Source organism: Manduca sexta, chromosome 23 (assembly GCF_014839805.1).
Source record: "Manduca sexta isolate Smith_Timp_Sample1 chromosome 23, JHU_Msex_v1.0, whole genome shotgun sequence".
Taxonomy (NCBI): Eukaryota; Metazoa; Arthropoda; class Insecta; order Lepidoptera; family Sphingidae; genus Manduca; species Manduca sexta.
In genome coordinates this window covers 12,397,460-12,412,446 of record NC_051137.1, presented here as the reverse complement: position 1 = coordinate 12,412,446, position 14,987 = coordinate 12,397,460, and the positions used below count along the sequence as shown (strand labels likewise).

Genomic DNA, 14,987 nt, shown 5'->3' with positions numbered 1-14,987 from the left:
GAGTTTCTAAATTTGTCTGTATTTATTTTTATACTACAGATCTAATCCGAATATTGAGTAAGTTAATTCCAAAACCTGTTTCTAAGTTTCAATCATTCTTATATTTATTAACTAGCCCTTGCTTGGGACTTTGCTCGCATCAATAACCTTCCCTGAATAGAAATCCCATTGTCATGCTTTTCCGGTTTAAAAGTATTTAACATTGTATTACTTATATATTACTTACTCAGTTTTTGAATCCAACGTCACCCAAATCCGTTAAGTATGCCGTTATTATTTCTAGAATAAAAATCCAAAAATCCCCTACATCTCCATACAATCCTGCGCATTTATCCTTAATATTAATAAATTGGACACTAACATAAAATTATAAAGATGTTCGAATGCATGGATATTTAAGTATGCATAAAATTCCTGAACGTATTTCAATGGAATTTGAAATTTTCCCTGGATGAAACATGTCCTGAATACTGGCTGGCTTATACAACAAAGAAGGACTGTCAATTCAATTGTGACGTTAAATTCCTCAGCAAAGTTAGATCGTGATGTGGCAGAGGAGCGAAAGCACCTTCAAGAACTGCGTGACGCCGTGTGCCGCAACGCGGAACCCAACCCGCACGCCGGTGCTCCTGCGCCGAATGAACGGAGTCCATCGCCACCATTCCCTTCCACGGCCGCCGAAAGAGATCTAATGTACATAGCACATAGAGTTTGCACTTTAGAGTGGCAATTTCGTAATGCGCGATCTAAGCTTAGTTTATTATTAAAGCTAGTCTATAATTAATCCTTTAATTATGGTAAACGTAATTTAATTCGGCGAAGTAATGCGCAAAATAAAGGGCGTACAGCCAAACCTATGATTAAATAAATCACTTATAATATACTGCTGTGCTAAGCGCAAAAGGGGTATGTCAGGGAAACGTTATTTCGAGATAATCGAAGTTTTGTAAATATAGTTTTATAGTTTTTTAAGTAAAACCGAGATAGAGAATACTCCTTGAAGGTTTTTTAACAAGGGTACCGTTGTTTAGGTAAGTTCATTGAATGGATATTTCTTTAAGCTATCCGACGCCATAAAAATCAAGATTTTGTTTTTTTTTGAGATACCACTTTTGAGCTTAGCATGGGAGTATAGTACTTATTGAATTCTTGATAGACGAGTCTACTGAACTGCTGTAAAACAAGTAAATGTTTCCTTTTGCAGTTGTAATTGCCTATCCGGAGCTTGCGGCCCTTGAAATGGGTGAGAGAAGATCGGCCGGAGATTTACTTCCGGCTTCGCAAAGCAATCGCTTTTAAACGGTCAAAGACAGAAAGCAACAGGGTATGTTTAAATTTATATTTATTATAGCTTCTTCCACTTGGTGAAATCTCGAAACAGATGAAAAGGCACTGAACCCAGCCTATTGCAACGTTTCATTGAAATATTTATGAGTAGGACTTTCTTAACGGTGGCGTAGTTGTACTGCATGCGCAGTACAACAGCGCTCAGGTCCTGGGTTTGAATCCTGGGTCTGGTAGAGTTAGTATTTGGTTTTTTCTGCTCAGTATCAGCGCCGAGTCTGGAATTTGTGCCCGATATGGCGATAGGCTCGCCACCTATCACATCATGGGACGAAACACACTTGGCGAAAAGTGGGTGCCCTGATTGCGCCTCTGCATACCCCTCAGGGGATAAATGCTTGATGTTGTGTGTAGAACTTTCTTGGATTTTGAGTGAATTTAGTTTGCAGTATACAACAGGTTTATTTTAATATTTCAGGCGGTGTTGGCGAAACTAGATATTGAGGAACATCGAGAAAGGAAATTGTACACCGAAGAGCCCCCGACGCGCCTGCGCAAATCGCACGACCGACACGTGCCACGGACTCCAAAGAAATAATTACTAACATCTGCACCGGAATTCCACATTCCACATATCCGAAAATATTGGAACTGCAGAATGTCGAATTCCGAATATATAAAGGCCCGATAATATCAGTACTATTTTCTCTCCCAACAATTGACAAAAGTTGGGCAATTTGAACGGGAACAAAGAAAGATTTGGCAATGAAATAATACAAATACTTCTACGATAATTAAAATATGTTGTCTCGTTAAAGTGCAAATAAATCTGAAGCGAAAAGGTGTCAGTGTGTTGTTGTTTTGTAGTGGAAATTTGTGAACAGTTTTTACTTATTATTTATGTTTTATAATTTATTATACATATATATTTCAGATGTGGGTGCCATGAAATAAATTTTATGTAACACAAATAATTATTTATTGTATTTTCCCTATGATCACGGAACACGTCGCCTCTCTTCCTCGGATTTGTTATATATACAACTAGTGTGAAGCATTTGCATTGTATACGGGATTGGAGAAGTTAATCTCCGGTTCTTGATATAAAGGATTTAACGACACATCAAATCCTCGAGAACGTGATTCTTCTTCAAACTTGGCATACTCTCTTTTATCGTGCAAGTCCACGAGGATCTTCCACGCAATCAACGTCAACAAGCCAATGAGTACTACAGCCACTATGCAACTGATGAGGGCAACTGAAAATATTAAGCATTAATAGATTTTTTTTATACAAATTATTATATAACTAATGATAATGATATAGATATATATTTAAATAGGGCTAGGTGTATTATGGTTAGCACCGTGTAAGTCATTGGTATTGAGTTTAAAACAAAATAATTAAGGATTGCTGTTATGTAGTCTACAAGAAAATGTTTCATATTCTATAACTTACTAATCCAGACTCGAGGTTCATTAATTTCTTATAAGTCGCACTTATATAAATGACACTGTAAGCTCACGGCTGGTGGTAGGTACCACCGCAATGTCTATTTCTGCCGTCAAGCAGCAGGGTATAGTCACTGTTGTCTTCCGGTTTGAAGAATATTGCAGCCATTTCAATTACTGGACATATTTAAGACTAACATGTATGTAATGTCTCAAGATAGCGAACGCAGTGGAATACCAAACAATACTTTGTAATTCAAGGTGCTGGACAGTGTTTCTATTATTGATAAGCGATCGTATCGCTTACTATCAGGCGAACAGCAAGATCATTTCATAATTCAAAGCAATTAAATAATCAAATAAGCTACTATCTTGTACGTTATCTGGCAAATACCATCGAACCTTGAACATACCTACGGGTACAACTTCCCTACAATATTATATACTTGTATAAAAACGTGCATTATACTTACTCCACTTATTTCCTATTGGGGGTGCCTCTGGTTCCGTTTGAATGATTATATGTAACCCGTGTGTCGTTGCGTTATGATAATATCTGAATATTATAAAACTGCCGTCCTCTATTGCTTTTTTACACCAAGTAGCGCCACTCCATTTGGGCGAATTAATTTCTGTTTTGTTGACCATTTTTATAACTACATTGTTTTCTGTATTGTTGTAAATCTTATCACAAGCTTCTAGACCTTGTTTGTAGTTACATTCTACATTGGGTTCGAGGGCTTTACAATATTTTGATTGGCAGTCATTGCATGTGTCACAAAATACTCCTGTGTACGTTTCGTTTTTTCCTTTAACCTTCGCACATTGGCATTTTCCGCATACACATTCACCATTACCAGAACAAACCTGAAACAATTAGTTAACAAAACCATCTATAAATTCTGTAAGAAAGAAACAAATAAAAACTTTAGCCTGTTTGAGTTTTAATAAATACCAAAAATTTCGCTTCTCCGTTTTAATAACAGTTAAAATTATAAAAATACGAGTTAATTTTATTATATAGTAATATAGATTCCATGTTTATTGAAACTAAATTGGGTAACTGTTAATTTTTGGAAAGATAGACAGACCAAAAAATATAAACGGAGTGAATAAATAAGGAAATGAAAGATGCAGTGAATAAGAAGATAAAAACTCGCAGAGATGTATGGGAATAGCAAAAATTATAGTCAACCCCAAATTATTTCTGTGTTTTTTACCTCCTCAGAGTATTGAGCGTAGCAGTCTGTGTTACTAGTTGGACAACCGCAATCATTTCCTGACCAACCGCTATCGCACTGGCATGAGCCTAAGGTACAAATCCCATGGTTTGAGCAAAGATTATCGCATGCCTTATCGTCAAATTCGCAATATTTTCCTGAACGATCAGGGTTACAGGTACATTTACCGCACCTGAAATATAATGCAGGGAATAAATAAAAATATATATTCAATACTTACACGAAGCAACGCTTTTTACAATCTACAACAATTAGTGGTCTAGTAGACGATTACTCTGCAAATTTAATGAAAACTTAGGATGTCAATTAGAATAGAATAAGATTGATGCTACCAAGACTTTTTACTTTTACAAGTAACTTTCGTAAAATCTTGATTTAGGAATGGTAATTAAGCTGATGCTAGATAATTTTTTTATCCAGTAACACCTAGGCGCGCCTAATCGAATAGAACCGAGTCAAAATAACATATGACAGTCTGTCGTTTACTTACATACATACGCCTTTCCCACTACACAGTACTATGTCATTTAGATCCTTACGGCATTTGGCGTCATCTTTCTCCTTATTAGCCACCCCCGAAGATGTAACGCTGCACTGACATTCGTCGCCATAACTGAAAATCAATGACGTATTCATATTAAAACGTGTCAGAATATTCTAGTATTAACGAGATTCAATAGAATTTTGTGTTACCTTGAATCGAGACACTTGCAGATACCACACTGTATATATCCTGCATTATTACATCTTGAACTTATATCACTTTTGACTTCACATTCACATTTACAGATGACTTCCAATTTAATTATTAATTTGTCATTTAAAGACACAGGGTTAATAACAAGCTCGTGTGTTTTATTTTCTTTAGGACATTCTTTAACCTCTAGAGTGGCCGGAATTGTAACAACTGGATTTTCATAGGTGCTGGCACAATTAATTGGTGTCCCGTCACAACTTTGATTAAGTTTCAGTCTGACGAATGAAGGTATGTCATAATCCAATTTGATACTTCGAACGCTACGCTAAAAAATATATTTTTTATTTAGTATTTATATGAAAGTAAATAATATCAGTAATATTAATCATCTTAAAACTTACTTGGTACGCTTTTATAATGATCTCTACAATATTTGACTTCTGTTTCTTCAGTTCGGCGTACTCAGCTCCGACTATTTGTTCCGCTAACAATGTATAAACATCACGGACCTCAGCCAAAGCAGCGAATATGATACCGAATTTTCCTTGCTTTGCTACTTTATTTATTTTACTCACAGATGGATAATCTTGGGCCATTTCTGCTTCATATTTTTGTTCCTTTAAGTGGCATAACATGTCGTTGGGTTTGATAATGCCTATCATTTTGCCGTCACCAGCGCTGTGATATGGGGAATCGGTGCACAGAACAATTATACGCCTTGAGCCAGGCCTCCACCCTATTTCTTTCTCACAAGTCATGACTTGCATTAGGGCATCCAGCCCAGCTTCCATATCGTCATAATTCGAACCAAAAGACATATTTTGAACACTTTGTGTAAACTGTTTAATATTTTTTGTTAACGGCAATACATTTATAAATGCGACGCTTTCTTGTTTGCTAAAAAAAATATCATAATTATAGCTCCAGTCAGAGTACTTAATTAAAAATTGTATGTGAAATACACCATTGGAAAATAATAACTATTAATATAGATACTTCACTAGGCCTGTGCATTTTGACAGTTATGCCGAGTTACATTATACAAAATCCAACATTGCTCAAAAACAGCCATATGTTTAAATGCTTTAAGTTCATTGGTTCTCATTTTATACTTAAGTATCTCCTCAATCCCTCTCATTACTTCGGCTCCACGCTATGTATTATTATAATATAATAACTATAATGATATAGCAATAGGGAAGTTTGAATAGTCGCATTTACAACCAGGCCACGCAGTAACTAATACGGGGTGTAAATTTATATAGCATGAGGAAATTCACCATTCGGTCTGGTCTCACGTAGGTATAAAAAATGTAAAAAAAACATAAACACACATCACATGTTTATCCCTGATTGGGAAGGCGAAGGTGCAACCAAGGCATCCACTTTACACCGTGTGTGTTTCATCCCATGTAATAGGTAGCGAGCCTATCGCCATATAAGGCACAAATTCTAGATTCCGGGCTGATATTGAGCAGAAAAACCCAAACATCACTTTCCCGGCCACGGATTCGAACCCAGGACCTCAGAGTGTCTCACCCCGCCCACGCAAAGCAAGTACGCCACCGAGACAGTTATGTACAGTATCTACAGTTTGTTTTATTACATACTGTGTGTTGTATACATTACTTTTTGTCGAAGTACGGGTAGCCTGGTTTTTCTACAAAACTGCCAACGCCAAGTTGAACATTATTAGTTAAACTTGTAAGTTCTTTATATATTTGGTTTGCTTGACTAATGAGCGCCTCTCTGTGCATTGTCATGGTATAAGAGGTGTCCATGAGATAATAAACATCTAAAGGAAAGTGCTCGGCTGGCTTATACGACATGTTGAAATATAATTTAGTACCGGGACGCGCTTTCATTCTCATCACTTGAGGTTTAAACTGAATTTTTAAATCATCCATAGTCGAACCAAAATCTTTGTCCACTTCAATTAATTGAACTTTTTTAGGATTTTCAATGAATTTCGAATCGCACCATCCTTCTTTTTTTAAATAGCTTTCGGGTTGGCACCTACTTGTATAATTATCCAGCGTCTCCTATAAACCAAAACAATTACTGTACTGTCACGATATCTTCACGGAGAATAGGCATTCTGTGTAAAACACATTCTCGGTGAAAAGCAAGACAAAAATGTTAAAATAAAAATAACAATCTCGGATAAGGGCACTAAGTATGCAATTTGTAATGAAATGAAATAAAATAAAAAAAAATGTTAATAAATAAATAAAAAAAATATTTAGTAACATTATTTTTCAATGACTCCCAAATTAGGATTAGCCTGATCTTTGGTAGTCATAGGAAAACAACGACGTAAAATTTTATATTAAAATTCTGAACGAAGCCTTTGGACGACCGATATAATTTTTGTAAACATTTTGAGACGATGCGCCACGGTACGGTAATTTGCTAGTAAGATATACGAATATATTTTATGTCCGCCCGGATAGCGACCACCGTACACGTATTAAATCCCGCCATAGTGACCCAGGTAAGTGTGTTGCGTTCCGGGATCAGCCTGTGTGTCCGGTTCCACCAGGCCGCCATAATTGTGTTGACTGCCGAGGGGTAATCATCTCTCGTCAGTGGATATTCTACTGGACCCCACTCGCCTTACCATCAGGTGCAGTCTACCACGTTGGTCTAGTGCGAATTGGCGGACTTCACAGACCCTAAAAATTCCTATAGAGAACTTCTCAGGTATGAAGGTTTCCTCACGATGTTTTCCTTCACCGTTGAAGCAAGCAATAGTTCACAATGAATGTGTGTATTTTGAATTATCATGTAATATGTAAGGATCTAAAATATATCTTTTCATATTTTCATGGAATATTTTTTTACATCTGAATGACGATCAAGCTAATCATCTAATGATAAAACCACCTATAAACAATAGCAACTCCACCAGTTTATTCGATGATAACTACGTCGCTACATGGTCTTACCTAAAATGTGACGTCATGCATCGCGATTGGTGTATCGAGTCACGTGACATACAGAAAATATATAATTAAAGTAGCTGGTAGTTTCATATTAAGACTTAAAACTACTTTTAGTTCATTATGTATTTTTCAGTATGTATTTTGAGAACTAAGCAAGCAAGTAAAATATAATTACTCAGAAATAAATTTTATATAAATAGATATACCTACCTACATTTTTTTTTCAATAAATAGTTATAGGTAGTAAGTAAGTAAAATGTGACCTTAAAAAGCCTTTTTTGGAAACTGTATTACTTACTCTACAACATAAACAACAATATACCATACCTGTTGACACCAAATGCATCGCTCCGTTCCGCTGCTGAAACCTATACACTCCCCGCATGTCCCTAAGTGATTACATACAGATTGACAATTGATTAATTTTAAACATAGCGACACAAACACTATAGAATATATATTCCACATCGTTGTATTCAAATAATTGAATAGCAACTAACCATAGCATAGGGACAAACATCGGTTAAATGAATGTGACGCATAAGGAAACTGTTATTTATAAATTATACATATAAAGTAAATTTACACTTGTCTGTATGTGCGTAATAAATATTTTGTAAATTTTATAGTCGTAGAATATGTGTCGTACATAGGAAGGTGCCTATACATATTTCCAGCGCCAACTTACTTCCATGCTATGCAAATATCCTTAATTTTTTTCAATAACATTTTCAATTTTACTTGTTATTAACCGTTTTACAGGCAAGCGCAGCGTCCGACGTCCACCCACGAGGTGGACAGATGACCTCATAAAAGTTGCAAGAGATGATACGGGCCGCTTCCAATAGAAATCTAGAAATCTTTGGGGGAGGCCTATGTTCAGCAGTGGACATCCTGTGGCTGATAATGATGATGATTAACCGCTTAACTAAAGGTTTTACATTTAAAACTAAAATTCAAGGATTCTCTATATAAATTGTTGTTAACAGCTCCTTTGTGCCTGGCCGACATAAGAATTATTTTTCCTGTTTCCTGTAAACTCCGTACCTTTAATTAGTTCCATTTCGCTCGCCCAAGAATCATGTTGGTAAAATTGACATGGGTGACATTGATTGTACTTCTACATTTAAAAGGATATTTGTCATCGAACTCGTGTGAGAAGCAAACGACATGTCAAGATTGTATAAGAGACCAAGCTGGTTGCGTTTGGTGTGCTGATGTAAGTATATTTTTTCACAAATTTCGTCAACGCATAACCTAAAAATACCCTAACACTTAATGGTAAATAAACGTCATGAAAGCCTGTAGCCAGAATCAATAGTAGTAAGAAAGTCGGTATTGAGTGGCAGTTCACTGCTCTTGACCCTATGAGACTACGTAGCGACTGCGTTAATATATCGATCTCACCTTTGAGTAGGATCTCAAGTAGGTATTTTATGTATTAAACTATTGAATAAACAAAGCTTGAGTTGTCACTTAGGAGCTTGTTCTCAACTGAATTGTTGTTTAATAGACTTGTAGCTTTTAAAACTATGTACTAGATAAAACAAACATTACTTCTTTTGCTTTCTTTTTAAAGCTAATGTTGTCAGTACAAGAAATAATTCTAGGCTAGCTCTGAGCATGTATTTTCTAAATATTTATATGTTCCAAAAGCAGATGTCAGCGAACTCTATCGTTATTACTTAAGACCAGTGAACCTATTTACCCGATGTCATAAATAAATTTTGAATTTGAATTTGATGTCTAAAAAATTTTAAATAATGAATATTAAAATATCATAACATACAACATGAAGAATTTTTGCAGCATCATACTTGTTTTATCCTGCTTTATTTTCCTGTTTTTCTCTAACCGAAACGATGACAATATAGCTCTTATACATTATGTACTTGTTAACATATGTTTATATTAGTTTTATCTACTTTTCAGAATGATAGCACCATTGAGAAAAGATGTAAACTCCGAAATAGCTTCGACAGTACTTGGTGTCCAAGAAAATTACAAAATCCGGATAGTTCAGTCACATCAAATAAAGAGCATAACCAAGACTTTCGGACAGATCGAGGAAATATCATCCAAATAAAACCTCAAAGATACACATTAAAATCGCGCGTTGGAGAAACACTCAATTTCAACTTCTCTTTCAAAGGAGCCAAGGACTACCCAGTTGATTTATACTTTTTATTCGATGCATCAAATACTATGAAAGTCATAAAAAATGAAATTGCCGATCAAACCGAGAAAATTTATGAGACAATGAAGAATATCACAAACGACGTATACCTGGGAATGGGTACATTTATCGACAAAAATAGCATTCCTTTTACAGGGTATTATTACACACATACATATCTACACCCAGAACGATTCATCTAACCTTGGTGCTGTGAAGTAAGTCAGGATTGGCGCCGTACTCGTAGCTTTTGTTGTTAAGGACTAACTTCAGAGCGGCAGTTACATGAATCGTATATAATATAAACTCATATTATTATTATCATTAAAAAACAAATTAACCAATTATTTACTTCAAAATTGTTTCAGCACTATTGACAACACAACAGTATATTCTTTCAAACACAGACTCAAATTAACGACTGATTACAAGAAATTTAAAGATTCGGTTACAAACATATCATTTGGTAGGAATCGAGATTTACCTGAAGGCGGGCTAGATGCACTGGCACAAGTGATAGTTTGTAAAGAGATTATTGGTTGGAGGAATGAATCCAGAAAAATTGTTGTTTTGTAACTGATTCGCCATACCATGCGGCAGGAGACGGCAAACCTGCCGGCATCACACAGCCATACGATGGCAAATGTTACACAGATACTGTCTACAGTAAGGAACTCGTCATGGATTATCCATCAGTCAGCATTATCAATAAATTAGCAGCTCAGAATGATGTCATTATTTTATTTCTAATTCACGATAAATACGAAGCACTGTATCAAGATCTCAGTAGAACTATAAGTGGATCCAAAGTAAAAAGTTACCACGGAAAAGGCGAGGCTGATGGCTCTATAGTCAATATACTGAGAGATATTTATCAGGTTTGATATAGACAATATTGTTTCATAATAAACATTATGTTGTATTACTTGTATCAAATGCCATTGGGATGAAAGCTTTAGTACCGAGATTGAGTAGTATCAAAAATAATCGAGTTAAATTAATCAGTTAATTAAATATGCTACATTTTAAATATTTAACACAAATTATACAAGGGCAAATGGCATATGCAAAGAAAATGCTTTATAGGGGAGTGGTTGACCAATCGCGAAATTATTAGTGTATACTAAATAGGATTTGGGAACGACTATTATGTTCCCTTTTTGCGCTTAGTTCGCACATACTTAAGCATATTTTTAAAACTTATGTAAGGAAGTTCGTATTTGAATATTGTAATAAAAAAGCTATTTAAATAGGGCATCATAGTACTGATTATTTGTCCCACTAATTACTCATTTTGCATGTTGTGTTAGCTTTTAAAAGGTTGTTGCACATGTTAATGATTCCAAATAGTTAGGTTTGTTATAAGATGTGTAAACAACTGTTAGGTGACCTTAGATAAATAAATAATTAGGGACCTGCAATGGTTCATATTTAACATAAAATCGTGACATTCAAAATCCTCATCGCTTTTTGTGATATCGCGGAACTGCCTGACGAAATCATTCCAAATATTTTATAATACAATGACGGCAATATAATACCTATTTTCATTAATATCATTTTATTTTTTTTGCAGAAAATATCAAAAGTTCTTAAACTTAAAACCAATGTAAAAATAGGTAATCGAAAGAACATAATGATGACATTCGACCCAGACTGTACGCAACAAAATAATGATAAAATCTGTGGGACAAAAAGTGAAGAAGAAAAAATGTTTAACGGCACATTAAAAATATTAGAGTACGATAACACTGTTAAATACACAATAGAAGTAGCAATAGAAGGAATCGGAGAAAAATTATCTTTGGATGTAGACATGATTACAGATTGTGAATGCGCAAAAGAAGCGAAAACAACTGAATATTGCAATGGGGAAATAAGAGAGTGCGGGATATGCAGATGCGGTGGCGAAAGGTTATTTGTTACTTTCTTTCAATATAATTTTTATTAAGTTTATATATTACTATAGTACTATAACATTATGAAACATACTTAATCCTAATGTACTTTTAATAGTTTCATTTCATAGAAGTTATATCTGATATGTTTCAAAAATGGCCGTTAATTTTTAATACATTCCTAATTTCTTTTTCAAATTCAGATATTTGACTCAAAAAAGAATAGTAATAATATTATGTGTACTTAAGGTTATTAAAGGTTATTGGCATCACGTGACAGGTACGGAGATAAATGTGCCTGCAAGAGAAATGTCCAAAATTTATACAACGACAAAATTACATGCATCGCGAAGGGAAGCAACGACACGTGCAGCAACCGCGGCTCCTGCACATGCGGTACTTGCTCCTGTCTCGACGGGTCAGTACAACATATGCCTCTTCAGAATCGCTTACTTGAATTTCTAATTGATTGATTAGTACTAGTGACGTATTTATTTGACAATAATTGTTTCATTTCGAAGTCACACTGGCTAGAGAAATAAAAAAAAAGTGACACTGATGCGTCACAGATGACTAAGTAATCAGGCGACAGAATCTCTTTATTTTTCTGATACCTGCGACACAAAAGAAAGAAGATTAAGATCTCAATCTATTTAACCTCTAATTCGCTGTTACCAGTGACGGGCACAATAATTGTTTCATTTCGAAGTCACACTGGCTAGAGAAATTTAGAAAACAAGCGACATTGGTGCGTGACAGGCGACTAATTAGTCAGGCAGCAGAATTTTTTTATTGTAATAATACCCGTAATACAAAAGAAAGAATATTAACATCTCATTTTTTTATCCTCTCATTCCCTGTATTTTATCGCCCAATGGCATTTGAGATATGTTTTATTCTCTTACTGTGTTGAAGGTATGAAGGTAAATACTGCGAATGCAATAAAGACAGCTGTCCGAGGGACACAAAAAATAACCTCTGCAGCGGACACGGCAAATGTGTTTGTGGCGTGTGCAACTGTGACCGTGGTTGGGACAAAGAAGATTGCCACTGCCCGCTATCCACCGAAGCCTGTCAAAGTTCTAACGATATAGTGAGTAGTTTATCACAAACTTCACGAAGCCGCATGAATAAGTTTAGCAGAAGCCATAATATTAACTGCCAATCGGTCATTTGGCACATTAATAAAAATTACGTGGTAATTGAAAATATATAATTCACGTAGTCGTTAGTATTCCAACAAAAAATAAAAGCAATTTTATCCTGTTATTTATAAGATTGAAACACTTTGATTGTGGGAGTCATAAATTTTTGTACACGACTGTCTGAACCCACAAAATAGGACAGTTAAACGTTATTTGCGGGGTTTACACGCGTTGAATCGCGAGCAACATCTAGTACAAGAAAACAAACACACATCACGCCTTTAAACATGACAAGGTAAGCAGAGATACAACCGGGGCACTTTTCGCTGTGTATATTCTGTCCCATGATGTGATAAGGGTCTTGCCAATCACATATCGGGAACTAATTCCAGGCTCAGAGCTGTCACTAAACAGATAATGCAATATCACTGCCCAATCCTGGGATTCAAACCCAACACCTCAGAGCGATGGTGGTACACCTAGTAAGCTATAAAAAATATATTTGTACAACCGTTAACATTATTTTTCAGATATGTAATAATAGAGGGACATGCAACTGTGGTCAATGCAAATGTCGGGATATACCCGAATGGTACAAACGGTACGACGGGCAAGACGATTACTGCAACCTGTCCCCAAATCCTCAGTATCACATGTTACAGTGTCGTTATTTGGAGGACTGTGCCATTTCATTTTGGAATCAACGACCATGCGAAGACGATAAAATCATAACAAGCTGGATAGATGAATTAACCGACGTTTATACCAATAGCACAGAATGGAATCTATGTCCAGAAATAAAAGTGGACGTGGGATGCTATTCAAGCTATGTTTACAAATATAATGACGATGTTTACGATATAGATGTACTGGTTCTGAAGCATAAAGATTGCACTAAGAATTATCTGAGTAAGTTCAATAATCAACTTATGAAATCACATTCATTAATTTGAATTATATAGGTATAAATAATTACTAGGGACACTTAATTATGTAGATGTAACTAAAGAATTACAATATCATATCAAACAATTATGAGTTTTTAACATCACACCTAAGTTAAAAATGTATTAATAAAAATAATCATAATAAAAACTATTTATTTCCAGTATATGGCATAACGTGCCTCGCCATTATAGTGTTTATCGGCATCGCAACGATTGTCGGCTGGAAATTGCTGACCGACGCCCAAGATAAGAGAGAATACCTGAAATTCAAAAAAGCACACGCGGCTGACCTGACAGAATCTTGCGCTAACCCACTCTACGAACCAGCGAGCGTAACATTTGCTAATCCGATGTTTAGAAAGCAATCTATAACAAATTAAGGCCGTATTTATAAACCAAATGTTTTCATTCCTTAAATGTAGCTTATGTTTGTGACTAGCATAAAATTGGATAATGTAATGTTAAGTTTTACGCAGTCTTGGATTTGTAAAACTTTCTGCAATCCTGCCCCGAGTACTTATATAGGTACTTTACAATATTGTAACTAAGCAAAAGTATAGAAATAAACATAAAATTATAGAACTATTGCTGTGTTTATATTTTATACAAGATAGCGTGATAGGCACGCCTAACAATAGTTCTCAAGTTCTTCTTTTCCGTTTCAATGTCCATGCCATATGGTTGTCTGTAAGATACTGCCTTGAGTGATAAGACCGCCAATTGTACTCTATAATTATGAGTGGATATACTATGTCTTTAACTCTTGTACACGTTTGTAATACAGAATTACTTAAATAAATAAAAAAATAAAATAAAATGAATAACCTCATTATTTTGCCTTAATAACATCCAAATAACTATATTCTGACCACACTACCTATCAATTACTATAATAAAGCAAAATATACATAAGTACATGTAAAAATTTACTCTCTAGAATATCAGCTACATACCTACTCATCCAATTCTTAAATCTAAAAATAATATCTAAATGTTAGGGCCTTTTACTAATCAATAAGCAATTACATACATTGTATACTTAATATAATCCAGTTTGCAACTGCAAAATGTATGCATAAAAACCTAAAGACCTGTGTATATGTACAATTGTATTAAATTTAGAATAAGAAACTAATATTCAATACTAAAACACAAATTTAATGATCATTTTTATAAGATAAATATTTGCGCCTACTTATAAA

At 35.0% G+C, this 14,987-nt stretch overlaps 2 protein-coding genes across 2 annotated transcripts; one reads left to right on the top strand and one right to left on the bottom strand.

The window, feature by feature from the left end:
* Positions 1-2,328: 2,328 nt before the first annotated feature.
* LOC115456274 (integrin beta-PS) lies at positions 2,329-8,159 on the bottom strand. Its single transcript, XM_030185275.2, has 8 exons — positions 7,947-8,159; positions 6,304-6,716; positions 5,076-5,571; positions 4,671-4,999; positions 4,468-4,590; positions 3,957-4,149; positions 3,210-3,603; positions 2,329-2,543 (listed from the first exon to the last, which is right to left on the bottom strand). Exons 1-8 carry the CDS (start codon positions 8,085-8,087, stop codon positions 2,329-2,331), a joined length of 2,304 nt encoding a protein of 767 aa, XP_030041135.2. The 5' UTR covers positions 8,088-8,159.
* Positions 8,160-8,662: 503 nt separating this feature from the next.
* On the top strand, positions 8,663-14,370 carry LOC115456298 (integrin beta pat-3). The gene is given in 9 exon segments (XM_030185310.2): positions 8,663-8,838; positions 9,552-9,952; positions 10,164-10,363; positions 10,366-10,673; positions 11,372-11,709; positions 11,974-12,111; positions 12,609-12,786; positions 13,369-13,747; positions 13,948-14,370. Coding segments are annotated over 9 exon segments (2,298 nt in total). The 5' UTR covers positions 8,663-8,700; the 3' UTR covers positions 14,166-14,370.
* Positions 14,371-14,987: the final 617 nt, after the last annotated feature.